The 15,862-nt window shown below is 32.3% G+C and overlaps 1 protein-coding gene across 2 annotated transcripts; it reads right to left on the reverse strand.

Annotated features, from left to right (window-relative positions):
• Window positions 1-576: 576 nt before the first annotated feature.
• Window positions 577-12,573, reverse strand: LOC123296603 (serine-rich adhesin for platelets-like). 2 transcript variants are annotated; one of them, XM_044878146.1, is made up of 9 exons: window positions 12,349-12,573; window positions 12,225-12,283; window positions 10,665-10,848; window positions 10,085-10,257; window positions 9,010-9,241; window positions 8,275-8,481; window positions 2,869-7,258; window positions 2,330-2,458; window positions 577-1,473 (listed from the first exon to the last, which is right to left on the reverse strand). In XM_044878146.1, exons 1-9 carry the CDS (start codon window positions 12,493-12,495, stop codon window positions 1,136-1,138), a joined length of 5,859 nt encoding a protein of 1,952 aa, XP_044734081.1. In that variant the 5' UTR covers window positions 12,496-12,573; the 3' UTR covers window positions 577-1,135. The 2 variants fall into 2 exon arrangements, with proteins under 2 accessions (XP_044734081.1, XP_044734090.1); XM_044878155.1 differs by having other exon boundaries at window positions 577-1,470; window positions 12,349-12,572.
• Between the last annotated feature and the right edge of the window lie 3,289 nt (window positions 12,574-15,862).

Consider the following 15,862-nt stretch of genomic DNA (forward strand, 5'->3'; position numbering starts at 1 on the left):
TACAAATGAAATTCTTCAAAAAAAGAAAAAAAAAAACAACACAGCGATTTCAAAACAGTCATTAAATTAATTCGTTTATAAAAAAAAATTGGTGTAGGTACATCTGCAGTTATACTTAAGGATGATGGCCAGTGACAGTCAATTCATAAAAAACGATATATAGACAAAAGCATAAGTTTCTTTAATATTTCAGTTAATTGGCATTCATTCTGAAATTCTAACTGCTAATGCGCCTAAACAATTTTTACATTATTCGGTATTCTTGATGATGATTACCTACACTTTTCTTCTTCGTACATAACATAGAAAACATATCTTCTCATTCTGAACATAATCTCTTTTGTAGATAAATTATAAAAATGTTTGAGTTAAGTGAACAGAATTATGGGTAATATATGTATATATTTATGGCTTAGAAAGTTTGCAAAAATAATAATTATTTAACACAATATTTTTGTAACATACAATTAGTTTATAGAATATACACAAAAAAAAAAAAATATTTTTTCATGCCAGAAAAGTGCATGAAAATTTTATTTATGAAAATAACAACAATTAACATATACATATTGATACATCTATTCTGATTGAGATGATTTTTTTTTCTTAAACAAAACGATATATTCAAAAAATTTTTTGATTTAAGTTTTTTCAGTATTGCACAAAATTTGACAAATAGTTTACATTCGAATAAACTCAATCTTTTAAGTTGATTTACACAAGAGATTTTTATCTGTATACGTCGGAATGCCCCCCATGAAACTTAAATAAGGAAAACGCTGTCTTTAATGTAAATATAGACGACTAGATCGCCTGTCTGTAATAGCCCCATAATCCAGATAGATCGACTATTTGCTTATTACCCAATCATATTGAAACCTTGAAACTCAAAACAAGGGTTAATATAATAAAGATCACACTCGTTATTCCAGGCTACAAAATTTTAAATAGTTTGGAACTTGGGGAACTCTCATTAATCCTCCATGAGCTTATAAAAATTACATCTGAGAAATTCAAGATCTTTCGTCTATTTCTCGAAGGGAATAATTTTTGAATATCTCATTTTGTTTCAGATAAAGCAATTGCTTAGATCAACTTAAATGTTTCACCATGTACAAAAATATAAATAAAAAATTTATGATAAAACTTTTAAATGTCCTGAATTTGTGGCATAGACCAAACCTTGGCCAGGTACTGGACTCCATCGAATACAATTAATACTTGTTGTACCTAAATTACGTGATTTCTCAATATCACGTAGCAATAACGTTCGGCCGTCCGTTTCTAATTTATATAATTGTGCCATTATACAACGTTCACTGCCGGGAACTAATGATGAAACACGTCTAGATGCTAAACCAACCGCTAAATATCGTGCCGTTGTTGATAATGAAACAGACACAGCATTTTGTTCAAAACTTGCCGTATATAAACATTGTCCTAAATTGTCCCATTGTATACTGAACACACCTACTAAAACCAATTAAAAATTAATTCATTATTGTACGTTTATCTCATAACAATAAAAACTTTGAAAAAAAAATGACGTCATTTTTTTAAACATAACTAAGCCCTTATTTATTTAACGTTCGTTAAATGGAACACCGATAATCATATCAAATTTGGAATGTTTCTGTAGCTCTCACTCTGAACTCTATATATTTCGACTTTAAATTACTCTTATAAATATTGTAATAAGGTTTTTTCAAAAGCCGAATGGATTCGGCACAAATCTTTTATACAAATTTCAATTCCGTTTGGTTAGATTGGTTTTCAGTAAATTTTTGAATGAAAAATGAATGCCAACATTTTTGAGGCCAAATAATTTTTAACCGAAAAATTAGTTAATGAACAAAGAAATTCTGTTCTTAATTATACATTGAAATTTTCGAGTTCCAGCGATTGAAGAAAACAATTCCGGTAATATTAATAACTGGGAGATAAACCACCCCCCCCCCCCGCCCAGCAGCTGAAGATAATAATTTGTACTAATTAACACAGGATACTGACTTGTTTTGAGTAATTCCAAATTAGACTACCAGATGGCAATACTTATACTTGCCATTTATTATATGACGCCATTACACAAAAATTTTATTGTTATAAGAAAAACGCATGATTTTTTAAATAATTAATTAATTATGGTGTTTAGAATAAGTAAGCGTGGTATATATAATACGGTGTTAAGGTTAAGGAAATATTGAAAATTCAAACATGGCTGACATCAGTGCCTGGGTGAGAATGGGAATGAAATAATCCAGAACCTCTTTGATGCCGAAAAGATGTTTCCTTGTTCTAAACACAATTAACATAATAGAAATATACTAACCTAATTTATTTGTTATATTTAAATATCCACCAGATGGCAATAACGTAACAAGTAGATTACCGTCTTGTGAAATATCAACACTAGCATCATTGTGAATTTTACAGTCCGATACTACAACATTTTTATCCGCTGAAAAAGAAAAGATACAGTTAAAACTAAGGTTAAACATTTTAAATTGGAATATCAAAAAATTAAAATGTTGTCAAAATTGGGTGATGAAATTCACACTATATCATCAATTGAATCCAAGCCCATGCTGAGCTAGCAAAAAGAGAATGAATAATGCATTCATCATCTAAGCGAACGGTGAGTTTTTATTTGACTTGATAAGCATAAATATTTGGTAGTGTCGAGTGAAAATGAATTTCCACATTACTAGTTTTAACCCGACCCTGAATTCCAATTGATGTTTATTTTCTAAATTTAATTAATGAAATTAAGAAATAGTTCAAAAGACGCTGATTCCATTAAAAAATTTTATCAATTTTTAATTATGTAATGATTATAAGGTATTTTGAACATTAAAAAAAATTACTTACGGTTTGTAATACTTGGTATTCGCCCATCTGCCATATTCCATATTTGTATCCTATGATTTGGACATGCAGAGGCCGGAAAGTCATCACCCATACCAAAAATTTGTTCTCGTTGAGTATCATCAATATCCCCATCAACCAATACTCCAGCACCGCCCCCATATAATGGATGTAAAAATCGTGGTCGAAACATGCCTGAAGGGATACGTTGTTGTGATAATGGCATTGGTCGTAAAGGACGATTTAACACTGAATCACGATTTAGGACAGTATCTGATGGTATACGTAATTGTGGTAATGGCATTGGGCGAACTGGACGATTTATAACAGCATCATCATTAACAGGTACATCGTTCACTTGTACACGCGGTACAAGTGACCGTTGCATATCATCTAGAATATGATACGCTCGCATATTATTATTTATGCTTCGCCGTAAATTTCGTAAATTGCTAATCCTTGTGTTGAAAAACTCTCGAAAACGAGTCTGCGATTCTCGCATTCGTGATAATAATGTTTCCGCTGATAACGGTACTAATTCTGGTTCCATATCCCAACGACGTGTTGGTGTTTGTCCAGTAGATGAAGTAGCTTCTGTGTTGCTACTACGTGGTGTTGGGGATGATGATGCAACCCCTTCAGGTACAATTTCATTTGGATCATCATTCACAGACATGCGCGATAAATCCTCAATATAATAATTACTACGCTGCGATCGCTCGTTTTGTAAGTTTCGCCTTCGTTCATGTGCGTCGATACGATCATCTATTTCACGAAAAGTAGATAAGATATATTCATGTGTATCGGGCATATCATGCGTATTGGGCATATCTATGGGTAATCGTTCGAAAACATTTAATAAGAGTGTATCAGTTAATATAATTGATAAGCGCAGCATAAATGCTAGCCGATCAGTTAAAATCCGTGGTGTGGGTGGCGAATTATTGTGTTGATTTTCATAATATCGCATTAATATTATTAGTATGATACTTAAAACATATCGGCCTTGATATACATTCTCTACATCCCTTCCTACACTCTCATTTTCCCCCCTGAGGCCATGAATGACGGATGATCGAAGATCTAAACGTGAAGAACGATCCAATTGGACTCCTAAACGTGTTAAGCGTGAATGTAGTGATAATAATCGTAAATAAATCTGAAGTTCGTATCGGGTTGTTCTTGGCGGATTCGTTGGAGGTGAATGGGCATTCTGTGCAGGTTGTTGTGTATGTTGTTGTCGAATTAAATCTTCAAGACGACGAATAATAAACAGTATCGATGCGGGCGTAATCATCATATTTTCATTGATATCAATAAATTTGCGTACACTATCTGGAGATGATTGGTTATCTGAAGACGATGAGGAAGAACTGGTACCATTCTCTGACGATGCCCGTCCACCAGAAGTTCCTGCAGGATTTGATGAGGTTGTCGTAGAAGAAGATGGAGAAAATAATCTTGGTCGAAATGTTGATAATGGGATGTGAAGATGACGTCGCAGGTGTGGGTGACGTCGTATTAAATTTGAACGTAAACTAGTGTGCCGAATATTCGTAGTGCTACATGAAGGCTCTGCTGTACTAGGTATTTGCGAAGAACTTTGGTTGGTGTCACGCCGAACATGACGTCGTACAAAGTTTGAACGTAAACAGGTAGCAGCAACTGAAGGTTGGGATGATTGATTTAATTCCTCAGCCCTTCGAGGTGAACTATTTGTGTTATCCTTCGCAATAGACGTGATAGGAATTTGAGAAGAATTCAAACTATTTTCTTGGCGAACACTTGGATTGAACCGTCGTTCAATATTTAAACGTACATTGGCAATCGGGTTCGGGATTTCCCTACTATTTTGGCTATTTTCCGGATGAGTACTTTGTTGTACAAGGTCTGCCGTACTACATGATGGTTCTACTCCAACATCAAAAGAAGTTTTCATCATTTTTCGCGGTGGACTAATCTGATCTCTACTTTGAGAAGAATCTATATTTCTTTCGCTACTTTCACGACGACGATTATTTGCATTAGATATTTTTACCTCATTTACAGAGGATTTATCCAATTCTTGAGAGCCACTGCTACTCACAGTTGTAGTAATTTGTGAAGAATCCAAATTACTTTGATTATTGTCATTCTCTAATCGTGAAGAATTACTAGGAACTGTTTCATTATTACGTTCATATTGTGCACTTATTCGTTCCAGCTCGTTTATAAAACTATTGTCGTCTAATTGTGATGCATTTCTAGGGTCTGCTTCATTATTAAGACGTACCGCAGATGTTGTCCCGCTATTCACAGATGTTGTACCGCTACTCACAGATGTTGTAGTAATTCGTGAAGAATCCAAATTACTTTGATTATTGTCATTTTCTAATCGTGAAGAATTACTAGGAACTGTTTCATTATTACGTTCATATTGTGCACTTATTCGTGCAAGCTCTTTTATAAAATTGGCGTCTAATTGTGATGAATTACTAGAGGCTGCTTCATTATTAAGACGTACCGCGAATGAAAGAAGATTTGCCCTGCGCCGAACTAACGATGGATTATTACGTTGTAAACGACGAATTGCTTCGGCAATTGCAATAGGATTGGTATGATTTCGTTGGTTGGGATCATCTTCTTCGGCGGGTACCGTTGCTGTATCTGTTCTTGATAAATTTACAGCATTATTTTGAGTTTTCATGTGTGAGAGATTCGAATGTCGTCGCACATCCGATCCTAATCGGACACCAAATATATGACGGTTTAATCGATGGTGATGATGTACATGTAATCGTCTATTACACCATGGAGATGATATACTACTTTCTGATTCTAAATTTGAATTCGAATGTCGCGTTAAATTCGAAGTATTTGCGGTCTCCGTAGAAGATTTTTCGACTGTTTTGTTATCGACAGTTGATGTTGAAGGTTTTGTGGTCGGTGGACTTTGTGTACTGTTACTTGTGGATGGAACATCCACACGAAACGATACAACTCGGGGAGGGGTCACAGGACTATTTGGATTACTTGTAGATGGTATAATATCATCATTTCCTGGACGAAATGTTACACATCGAGGAAATGAATTTCGGCGTCGTAATTGTGCTGGTGAACTTCTTGTAGGCTCTGTATTTCTAGATGGTGTTGCATTGGTACTGGCCCAGTGCAACGAAGATCGTGCTACAGGTGGTGGCCCAGGCGATGACGGACTTTGGTTTGTATTTAATAAATCTTGAAATTTATGGCACATATATCGTATAAACTGTAATTGTCGTAATTCAGATCTAACACAATTTTTACGAGTAAGAGAAGGCCGAGTATTTTGACGACCTTCGCCACGTGATGAAGATGAGGATGGAGTTGCTGAATTTGTTGATGATGACGTTGATGCCATATAATTATGATCGACATGAGGTCGTTGTTGATCAGTGCTTTCCTCATCTTCCATTGTGTACCCATTAGATGATAGATCAACTGGGACATCATTATCACCATAAACATGAAAATATTCACCCCGTGTTGTTCCTGAAGATGTTGATGGTTGATCGGGTATCATGTGATATTCTGGAGGTAGAAGGTGATCAGACCTCCACTGACTCGTATCAACTTGAATTGGTTCGGACGGATTCGGTGGAAAATGTTGGTCATCAGTCATTCTAATTCCTGAAAAATCCAATTCACCACTTTCTTCATTAATTGATGAAATATACGAGACAGCAGAATCTGATGCTGATTCGGGAGTTTCCATCGTTTGGTACATTTCTACATGAACATCTGGTGCAGTTGAACTCGATTGCCCTTCTGATTGTTGCCTAGGTACAGTATCCTCTTCCTCTTCACTTTGATCATCATTATCTTCATCTTGAATTATAAAATTCAAAATTTTTTTCTTTTTTCTTTTGCGATCTTTTCTCAAATTTTTTGGACTAGATTTTTTCGATTTTGTTTTACTAGTTGAAGGTTGTTTATCTGGCGATGCGTTAACTTGTTCACGTTTAATATGTTCTAAAATTAAATCCATTAATGGTGGACCCGTATTTGAGCCATCACTACTTGACGACGATGATGAATCCGAAGATGATGAAGAATCTTCGTCATCACTTTGTAATGCGTTTAGGCGCTTATCTTTTTTAGGTCTTAGCCGTTTTTTATTTGCTGTTTTTTGAATACCACTTGGTCCCGCTTCTGGTGATTTACAACTTTGCTGTGTTGTTGATGTTGTAGATTCTTTAAGTGGCGAAGTTGTTGTACTTGAAGACGATGTTCCAAGTGATGTAGATAATGTTGTGGTAGCTTTTGTTGTTGTAGTAGGGGGTGATGTTGCGACTGATGCAGTACTTGTTGTTGCAGTTTGAGCGGTTGTTGAATTTAATGGAATTGGTTCCATTGGATCTGTACCTCGATCCATCTAAAAATTTGGATAAAAATTTTCTTTAAATGTTGACTTCTTTCAATCAATGGGATGTGGGATAATAATTTAGTGAAACAAATGGATAAAAATTGCAATTGACTCCTCTTTTTCAATTTGATGGATTGAGCTTTTGTTTAATTAAATTATGTGCTCTAAGGCTTTCAATATATATTCTTATTTATACAAGCGATGATTATAGAATTTTACTAAAAACTATAGACGGAAGCCATTAAGGTAGCTTAAGATGGAAGCCTTACAATATTTAAAAATAATAATTTTACATTCTTGAACTTTGTTTTCTAAAATTTTTTTTGTGAATATATTTTCGGATAGATTTGCAATAATTACAGTTTCTTTAGGCAGAAAACTGCCCTCCCAGGACTGTGATACTTGTTACTTTTTCTTGTATTAGGCAGGGTCAAATCATGAATCAGTGAATGAACGTGATCACAGGGTTAATTAAACAGTAAAAAACCCTGAAGACCTGTGCTAACTCGACCCTATTGAAAGCATGGCCAACCTGCGGATTAACGTAAGTTGTTTTTGTACCGAGCTGTTTTGACCGGAATTGTTTTGGCACCGAGCTGTTTTTGTTTCGAATTGTTTTTACCGGAGTTGTAATGACCGATTTGTTTTGACCAGAGTTATTAAATACCGAGTTATTCATGACGATTTCCCTCTAGCGATTAAAACTAGTTTTGATCAGAAGCATCATTTAAAACCACTTTAAAAATTTAAATTTACAGTCAAAAGCACTATTAAACAATTATTTTCAGTTAAAACTATTATAGAACCTACCAGTGCAGTCAAAAGTACTTTTGCCTGTTTTCTTCGGTTAAAAGTATTCTTGAGTGGCCAAAGGTTTTGACTGTGACATATACACTGATATTTCTATTTGGCAGCATTCATATACGAAAGGAAATAAATATTCTCATAGCAACTCATCAGTTTTTGGGATGATCAAACTTTTTAGGATAATAAAAAGATTTTAGGGTTTATAATGTATTACTTACTGTACTAATGACTCTTGTACGATATACTTCTAAAAAACGTTGCATTAACGATTCATATAATTGAATTATTCGTCGTTCATAATACGATATCGATCCATCAGTTTCATTTTGATTACTAGTGTTATTGTTATTATTATTATTACTGTTACTATTATTACTATTTATGTTGGTATTACTGGAGGAGGAAGTTGAATTTAACTGACGAGCCTTAAAAATAAAAATAATTATAGTACACTTCTATATTACTTATATGTGTTATCATTAAGCTATTTAAAATAAATCCAAATTATGCTAACGAAATTGCACATATGCACATTAAAATTTTTAAGAAACTACATTAATTAATTTGTATAATTAATGAGAACAAAGATAATCCCGCAGCTTTTTCAACATAAAAGCATGGTGTCAAATAAATTGGAACGTGGAATGTGTAAATATTCGCGTACTACGGAAATCACGCGATCTATCCAACACTTGCAAAATATTTGAAGAAACAAAATTATATTTATAAAATGCTAATTAAACTCGTTTTAAGATACTGGGGCTAACATTTGAATATTGTATCAAAAAAATACAATCCGGCACCAAATTAGCAACGAGGAACATACGCACTAAGAGTAATTACGATTAGCTAATTCATACTGATGATAATTACTTGGCAGTCAAAATATGTATATATATAATAAAAAAAAATGATCTAAGAAGTTGGGGCAAAAATCGAAATTTATTTCTTACCGGTGTTTGAAAAGCAGACGGGCGTGGAGGGCGATTACCACGCCGTGTATACCAAGCATGGGTGTTTTGCCGAACTAAATATATATCTGGTTGTGGTATCCTTGTTATAGGTGATGGTTGTGGAAATAAAGGATGTGAACTTCGTGAACGTTCCCAAGCTCTTGAACCACTTGCTTGCATATTTGCAATTCCTGTTATTAACTTATGACCTAATCGATCAAACGCAACATATCTGCAAATAATAATAAATTTTTACTACAAATTAGAAAATGTTTAAAATTTGGATTCTAAAAGAACATTAACCCAACCCTAAAATTAGGCGTTTTACTATCAGAGTGGTACAAAAATTAACTTTTAAAATTCTGTGAAATCCGGGAGAATGCTCTTCGTATGGAACTTTGAACGATATCTCAAAAACTTTTCATCTAATTACCAAATGAATCCGATTTTTCTTCTTTTTGGGTCAATATTTCTTTTTTCATTGATTTTAAATGAGAGAGAAAATTCTGTTCGATTTGCAATTTTTTTAAGACATTCAATTGAAAAAAACACACGACTTTTTGTTCCGTTAACCTAAAAGATACAAAAATCGAGTTCATTTGACCATTGGTCAAGTATTTTCTGTGGTATACGCTGAAATCCTACAATCAAGCCCTATATTTAGAAATTTTTTGCGATATCTAGAGAGTTATAACTCTAGTAAAATGAACTGAATTTTGTTTCTCCGTTACTCTATAATCTATATATTCCAAAAAAATTTACAACATTAATTTTGAATTTCTTGGTAGGTTTTCTCAACCGTTGCGAAAAAATGAATCGGAAAAACGAAAAAGCCAAAAAAATTTCTATGTGATTTGGATAAAAAAAAAAACATTGTCTGAAATAATTAAAGCCCAAAAACTATATTTTTTTACAGTTTTAAAATTTTACTGATTTACATAATTCGCGGGCAATCATATTTCCTGATAATTCCAGATTTTTTCGGTTTGTGGCCACTCTGAAACTAATTAATCTTCACAATACTCTAAAAATTTGTTTAGATAAAATTATGAAAATTAATGAAGTTGTAACTTACCGAACTTTTTCTTTAGCATTATTTGTACAAGTTTGCATAAACGGTTTTGGTTGACTCCAATCCCAAAAATACAATACATTATATGTTGCAATTACCAATAATCTATCATGGGGATGAAACGCCAACGATGCAATTACTGTTTGACATTCGGTTGTCCATACTTCGCTTCCTCCCTGATATACAAAACGGATTAAATATCTGAAATAGTATTTACTTAGCACACACAACATGGACAAGCGTAAAAATAATACAAGAATGTAATATCTAAATAAAATGATTGCCTCAAGCGACGAAGTGCAGTTTTTTATTTCAATGTGGTAGAAATCAATTAAACATTCCGGGAAGATATTTATATTGTTTCAAAATTTGTATGTGGGTATTTCAGGCAATGATAAATCTAAGCACAGCATAAAATTTCTTAAAAGTAATTTCCACTGCGATTTCACTCTTTCGTTTTAGTCTGTACTATTCAGGGAAAACTGTACAAAAACGACGCCCATCAGCGCGTAAAGGAAACAAACAACCTGTTTTGGACATTTCTATGCATACAACTTAGTTTATATGTTTCAAATAAACTTACGCTTAAATCCCATATTCGTACTTGACCACCTAAACATCCTGTGGCCAATATTTGATTTGATGAGGGGTGAAATGCAATGCACCATGGTGTTCGAGGATGTCCAATCAGTGTGTTACAGTTTTTACCAGTACGCAAATCAGTCACATACACATTATGATTTCCATGAGTTGATGCCACTTTTGTCCTGCAAAATATACAAATTCGGGTTATTGATAATTAACAAAATGTTTTGCAAACGGATTGAAAGAGACAGCGGGGGATGCACATTGGAAAATAATAAATTTTGCTAAAAACTGAGAATTTGAGGGTTTAAGCAAATTAATAGGTTTTGAAAACAGAGGAAAGTAAGAGACCTTAGATTGAGAGTAAGCACTGTTTTTATTGTTGATCGAGTCGTTCAACCAAATTTAAACTAATAATAAAAATAACAGGCTACTCATTCCACTCTGCTTTTAAAAACAACAAATAAACTAGAAAAGTGCGAAGGCATTCTACAAGATTACAATTAAGGATTCTAGTTTCTATACGGAATAAAAAGTGTAAAACTAAAGCTAGGTTTTATCTATAACTAAATCTGCAGAGAGCTCTAGCTAAATGGGTAAGACTCTCTACGGTCTACGCTTTAGCTACATTTTTCTATAAGTTTAGCTAGAGCAAATTTAGCAACAATGTATTTATGTACGAATAATACAGATATCGTGTAAAACTTAGCATTTCAATCTAGCTAGATCAACTCTAGTTACGGTGTGTATGAACTTTTATTAACTTTATCAATCTGAATTTTCTCGGATTTACAAAACACTCAGAGATTTGAATCTTATTGACCTTAGAGAATCAGCTGAGTGATTTCAAAATCAAGAGATATTAGTTGAGCTGTTAAAATTACGACTGTACATTAAAAGGCTGTTTCAAATGCGTAAATATTTTCAATACATGGGTCTTCCTCGTTTCTATACAAGAAAGAATTGTTTGCCACATAATCTAGTAAAAAATGTTTTCTGATATCTAAAAATAAAAATATTCTGATATCTGTTAAAAAGTCGATATCAGAATATCTGATAGCAGATATCAGATATATGAATATACTTGCAGAAGCAGGTATAAAATTATTTAACATAAAACGATGTGTAATGTAAGCTGATAAACATGATTGTATGTTATAAAGTAAAAACATACAGGGTTTTGCAGTCTTTATAAATTTGAATTATCAAGAACCTTAAAAATAAACAATTTCATATTTCCATATTAAAATAAAATAATACAGAACTGCTTTCTTGTCTATTCGGTTTAAATTCATTCGACGAAGAAGAGAGAAAATGCAGTACAAGATCATAATAAGAAAGCAAAAACCGAATAGTTTATAAGTTCTTCATATATCAGAAATTTTAAAAAACCGGTATTTCATACTGTTATATTTCGATCCGGAAGCACTTCCGGATCTTAAATTGATTTAAGATTATAATTTTGGGTGAATTATAAAATGGATACTTTGTATAAATATAAACAAAATAAAATTGTAGTTTAAGTAAATATTTACAAGTAAAATGTGTAAATACTAACCCGTCCGGACTGAATACCATCAGAAATGTTGAACGAGGCATTCCAGGCATTTCACAACTCTAAAATATAAATATACGATAAGACACATTCTCTTATTTAATGATTTTTACAAAAAAATACAAACCAATTCATTATGTTCTTTGGTGACAAGACGATCTTCGGCTGTAGCTAATAACTCTTGTGTTATGTGATGTCGATTTGACATTCCAATTTCTCGTTGATGGTATGCATCAAGTATATTAAATTTACGTTTTTTATTTACACGAGACATTTTTTTGTCCACTTTAAAAGGGGAGAAAAATGAAATGTACACTATAAACTATGAGACGAATTGTATAAAATTTTTTATGTCCATCACAATCTTTTTGTCGTACATACCTTAAAAAATTGATTTAAAAACTAACATATAATAATTAATTACACTAATTAAAACATAATAAATAATTATTTTATTCCACTACATCTGGAACAATCCTTTATGATTACTTTACACTTGTTTTTATTATCTTCTACACAATTATTTATTTTTAATAATAATAATATTCATCTAAATACACCTCTGACGGAGTTTATGAAAACCAAACTTCAATTGCAATGATAAGGTGAGAATTCCGTAAGGTTATATATTCTATGGTGAGAATATTGTATGAGTTCGGTACGTCAGAATAAGCTGATGTTGTGTTGTGTTTGAATTGCATTTATCGCGTACGGATATTATCGACTAAACAATTTTTCTTGGTTATAAAGATCGTTAATAGAGGGTAGTACCAGCCTTAAATTTTAATAAAATTGTTACGTCATAGTTAACAAAGATAGTTATATAGAATAATTTATGAAGAAAACCGAGATAGGTATAATAATTATAAAGAAAGGATGTATTTTCAGCCGTTTATGAGTAATCTCACTGCGTTGATAATCTTCTTAGAATACATTTATAGATCCTTAAAGTCAAGGTTGCTGCGATTCCAATATTGACATCGGTATGTAATAATTAAATCCATTCTTTTAGATTATTTACTACTATAAGGGAGTCATGGGTCCAAACCCACTAATTTTGGGTCATTCTTTTCAGCTGTGATATCAGTTTTTCGCTAGATATCACTTATGTGCTTCATTCCGGGACCAGGACGCCACTATCTTGAAATCTATTTGAGCTAGGTTAATTATGATCACAAATTTGAAAAGTATGACCCAAATTTAGTAGGATTACATACCTGGTTTATGAAAATTGGATAAAATTTACATGTGATAGAGCAAAATAAAATTTTTTGGATTTTGATAACGTCATAAAGTTAAAAAATTCGACTTTTTTGGTAGCATAGGCAAATTTGATCCGATCTTATTGGAATTTTTTTTTGAAACACACTAATTTAGGGTCATTCTTTTCAGCTGTGATATCAGTTTTTCGCTAGGTATCACTGATGTTCTTGATTCCGGGACCAGGACGCCACTATCTTAAAATCTATTAGAGCTAGGTTAATTTTGATCACAAAATTGAAAAGTACGACCCAAATTTAGTAGGATTACATACTTGGTTTATGAAAATTGGATAAAATTTACATGTGATAGAGCAAAATAAAATTTTTTGGATTTTGATGACGTCATAAAGTTAAAAAATTCGACTTTTTTGATAACAAAGGCAAATTTTGGGTCATTCTTTTCAACTGTTAAATTTTATTTTTTGTGTTAATTTTCGCTGGATGGTGGTTTTACTCTTGGCTTCTGTTGACTTTTATTTAATAGTATGACACACTTTGATAGTCGTTTAATGAATTTTCAGCCCTGCATTGACAAAATAATCAAATCAATGCAGAATAATAATGTCAAACATGAAAGATAGATCGTAATATGAAAATTGTTTTGAAGATGGCATCACTGGATAGTGGCGTTTTCTGTTTAGAACTAATAATGCTGATTTCTACTTGTAGAACAAGTATCCCTAGGATACTGTAGGGTACCAACAGGTGTGGAAATGTGCCAGTGGCAATGATTAACTTTAACGATATAGGGTCAAGCTTCATGATTACGTATTTGTTTTGAATTCCCTAACACGTATTTTTGGATAGAAATTCGCCCGAATGGTGGTTTGATATGTCGTAAATAAAAAACTTCGTCTGAATGCAGTGTAAAGGAAGTCCTAGAAGATAATAGGTATTCCCGTGAAAGATTCATCGAAATAAATTCAGTTGCTTCAAAGATAAGCTCAAACAGACACACACTTTTGTACACGCTTTTATCAGCTTGACTTGTATGAATCTATGCATGAATAGAATTTTTCAATTTGAATGGTGGAGTTGCAAGGAAGATATAAATTTTATTGGAATGAGTAGTGATTTTTATTCTTAAATTTAAAATATAATTTTCTTAAGGCGTTACTGACTGTAACGGATTCATCCTCAGGGGTGTAGCGAAACTGCCTAAAGGCTCTCGCATGGGCTAGGGGTCCCGAGGAAAGGACAAATTAGAAATAGACAAATTTGTGAGAGAAGGGTGTCACAAAGGGAAGCCAAGTTGACTAACGAAGATTAAAACAAAAAAATGGGAAAAGACAAAAAATAGGAAATGGGAAAAAATAGGAACAGCTGTTTTGTCTTGCCCCTCCCCAAGCTGTTACGCATATGGTCTTATGCCGTTCTTCATTTGTTTAGTAATAATTTTTAAATTTGGCGGTGTTATCAAACCACTTTAAAAGATCATGCGTCAAGATTTTTTCTAAAATTGAATTCGAAGTTTTGTTAACAAAAAATTTTTTGCGTAACAATCATTATTTTCGTTATTCAGTATTATTATTAATTATGTAAAAGAATAGGTTCTCATTGAGTCATTAACTTTGTTAGCTATTACATATTGTATTGTTTTACAAATTATTTTTAGACTTAAAAATATTTTTCCAATTAAATAGAAACTGACTCATACGTACCATGAAAAATAATGAAAATTATTTTGTTCTTGATAAAATACGTCCTTCAATTTATAAACGATTATGCCTCCGTGCAATGTCGTAAATCCGTGTAAATATTTCTGTTGCTAATTCAAAATCAAATTCATAAAAATGTTTTTATGTTTATGTTTACATTTTGCAAAGTGTATTTCACTTCGTTGTATGTTTATATTTAAAATATAAATATTATCTTTAATATGTTAATTATTATTTATGTAATAACTATTTATTTGTAAACTTAAACAATATAATTTGTTCTTATTATTGTAATTATAATTCTTAATTGTAAGTATATTTTCTTTTAATTGTTAATAATATATAACTCATTTAAAAATAATGCGATATACTACATTTAAAAATAATGCATCAAACAATATATCATGGTATAAATATTCTTCATTGTAAGAGCGCCGGCGCATGTATAGTACTTGTGCATTCATTTAATATACACACTGTATGTTAGTAGAAAAAGAAATAGGAAACATGGTAATATTATATGAAAGATAAGGATAAATAAAATACATTCACTATGTTCATAATTCTATTTGGAAGAAATTTTTAGGATTCTGTACCGTATATTTTCGATTACTTAATGCACTGATTACATTATCAAAAAAAAGTGTTTCATAAACAGCTGATGACTTAAATAGTTTTTGAATGCAGATTTAGTAATATTAATAATAATGACGATAATAAT

Source organism: Chrysoperla carnea, chromosome 1 (genome assembly GCF_905475395.1).
Source record: "Chrysoperla carnea chromosome 1, inChrCarn1.1, whole genome shotgun sequence".
Lineage (NCBI taxonomy): Eukaryota > Metazoa > Arthropoda > Insecta > Neuroptera > Chrysopidae > Chrysoperla > Chrysoperla carnea.

Coding starts and splice junctions, on each gene's coding strand:
- LOC123296603 (XM_044878146.1), bottom strand. CDS start 12,495: ATGTCTCGTGTAAATAAAAAACGTAAATTTAATATACTTGATGCATAC. Junction 10,258..10,664: donor TACGAATATGGGATTTAAGC/GTAAGTTTATTT, acceptor TTTGTATATCAG/GGAGGAAGCGAAGTATGGAC. Junction 8,482..9,009: donor CGTCTGCTTTTCAAACACCG/GTAAGAAATAAA, acceptor TTTATTTTTAAG/GCTCGTCAGTTAAATTCAAC.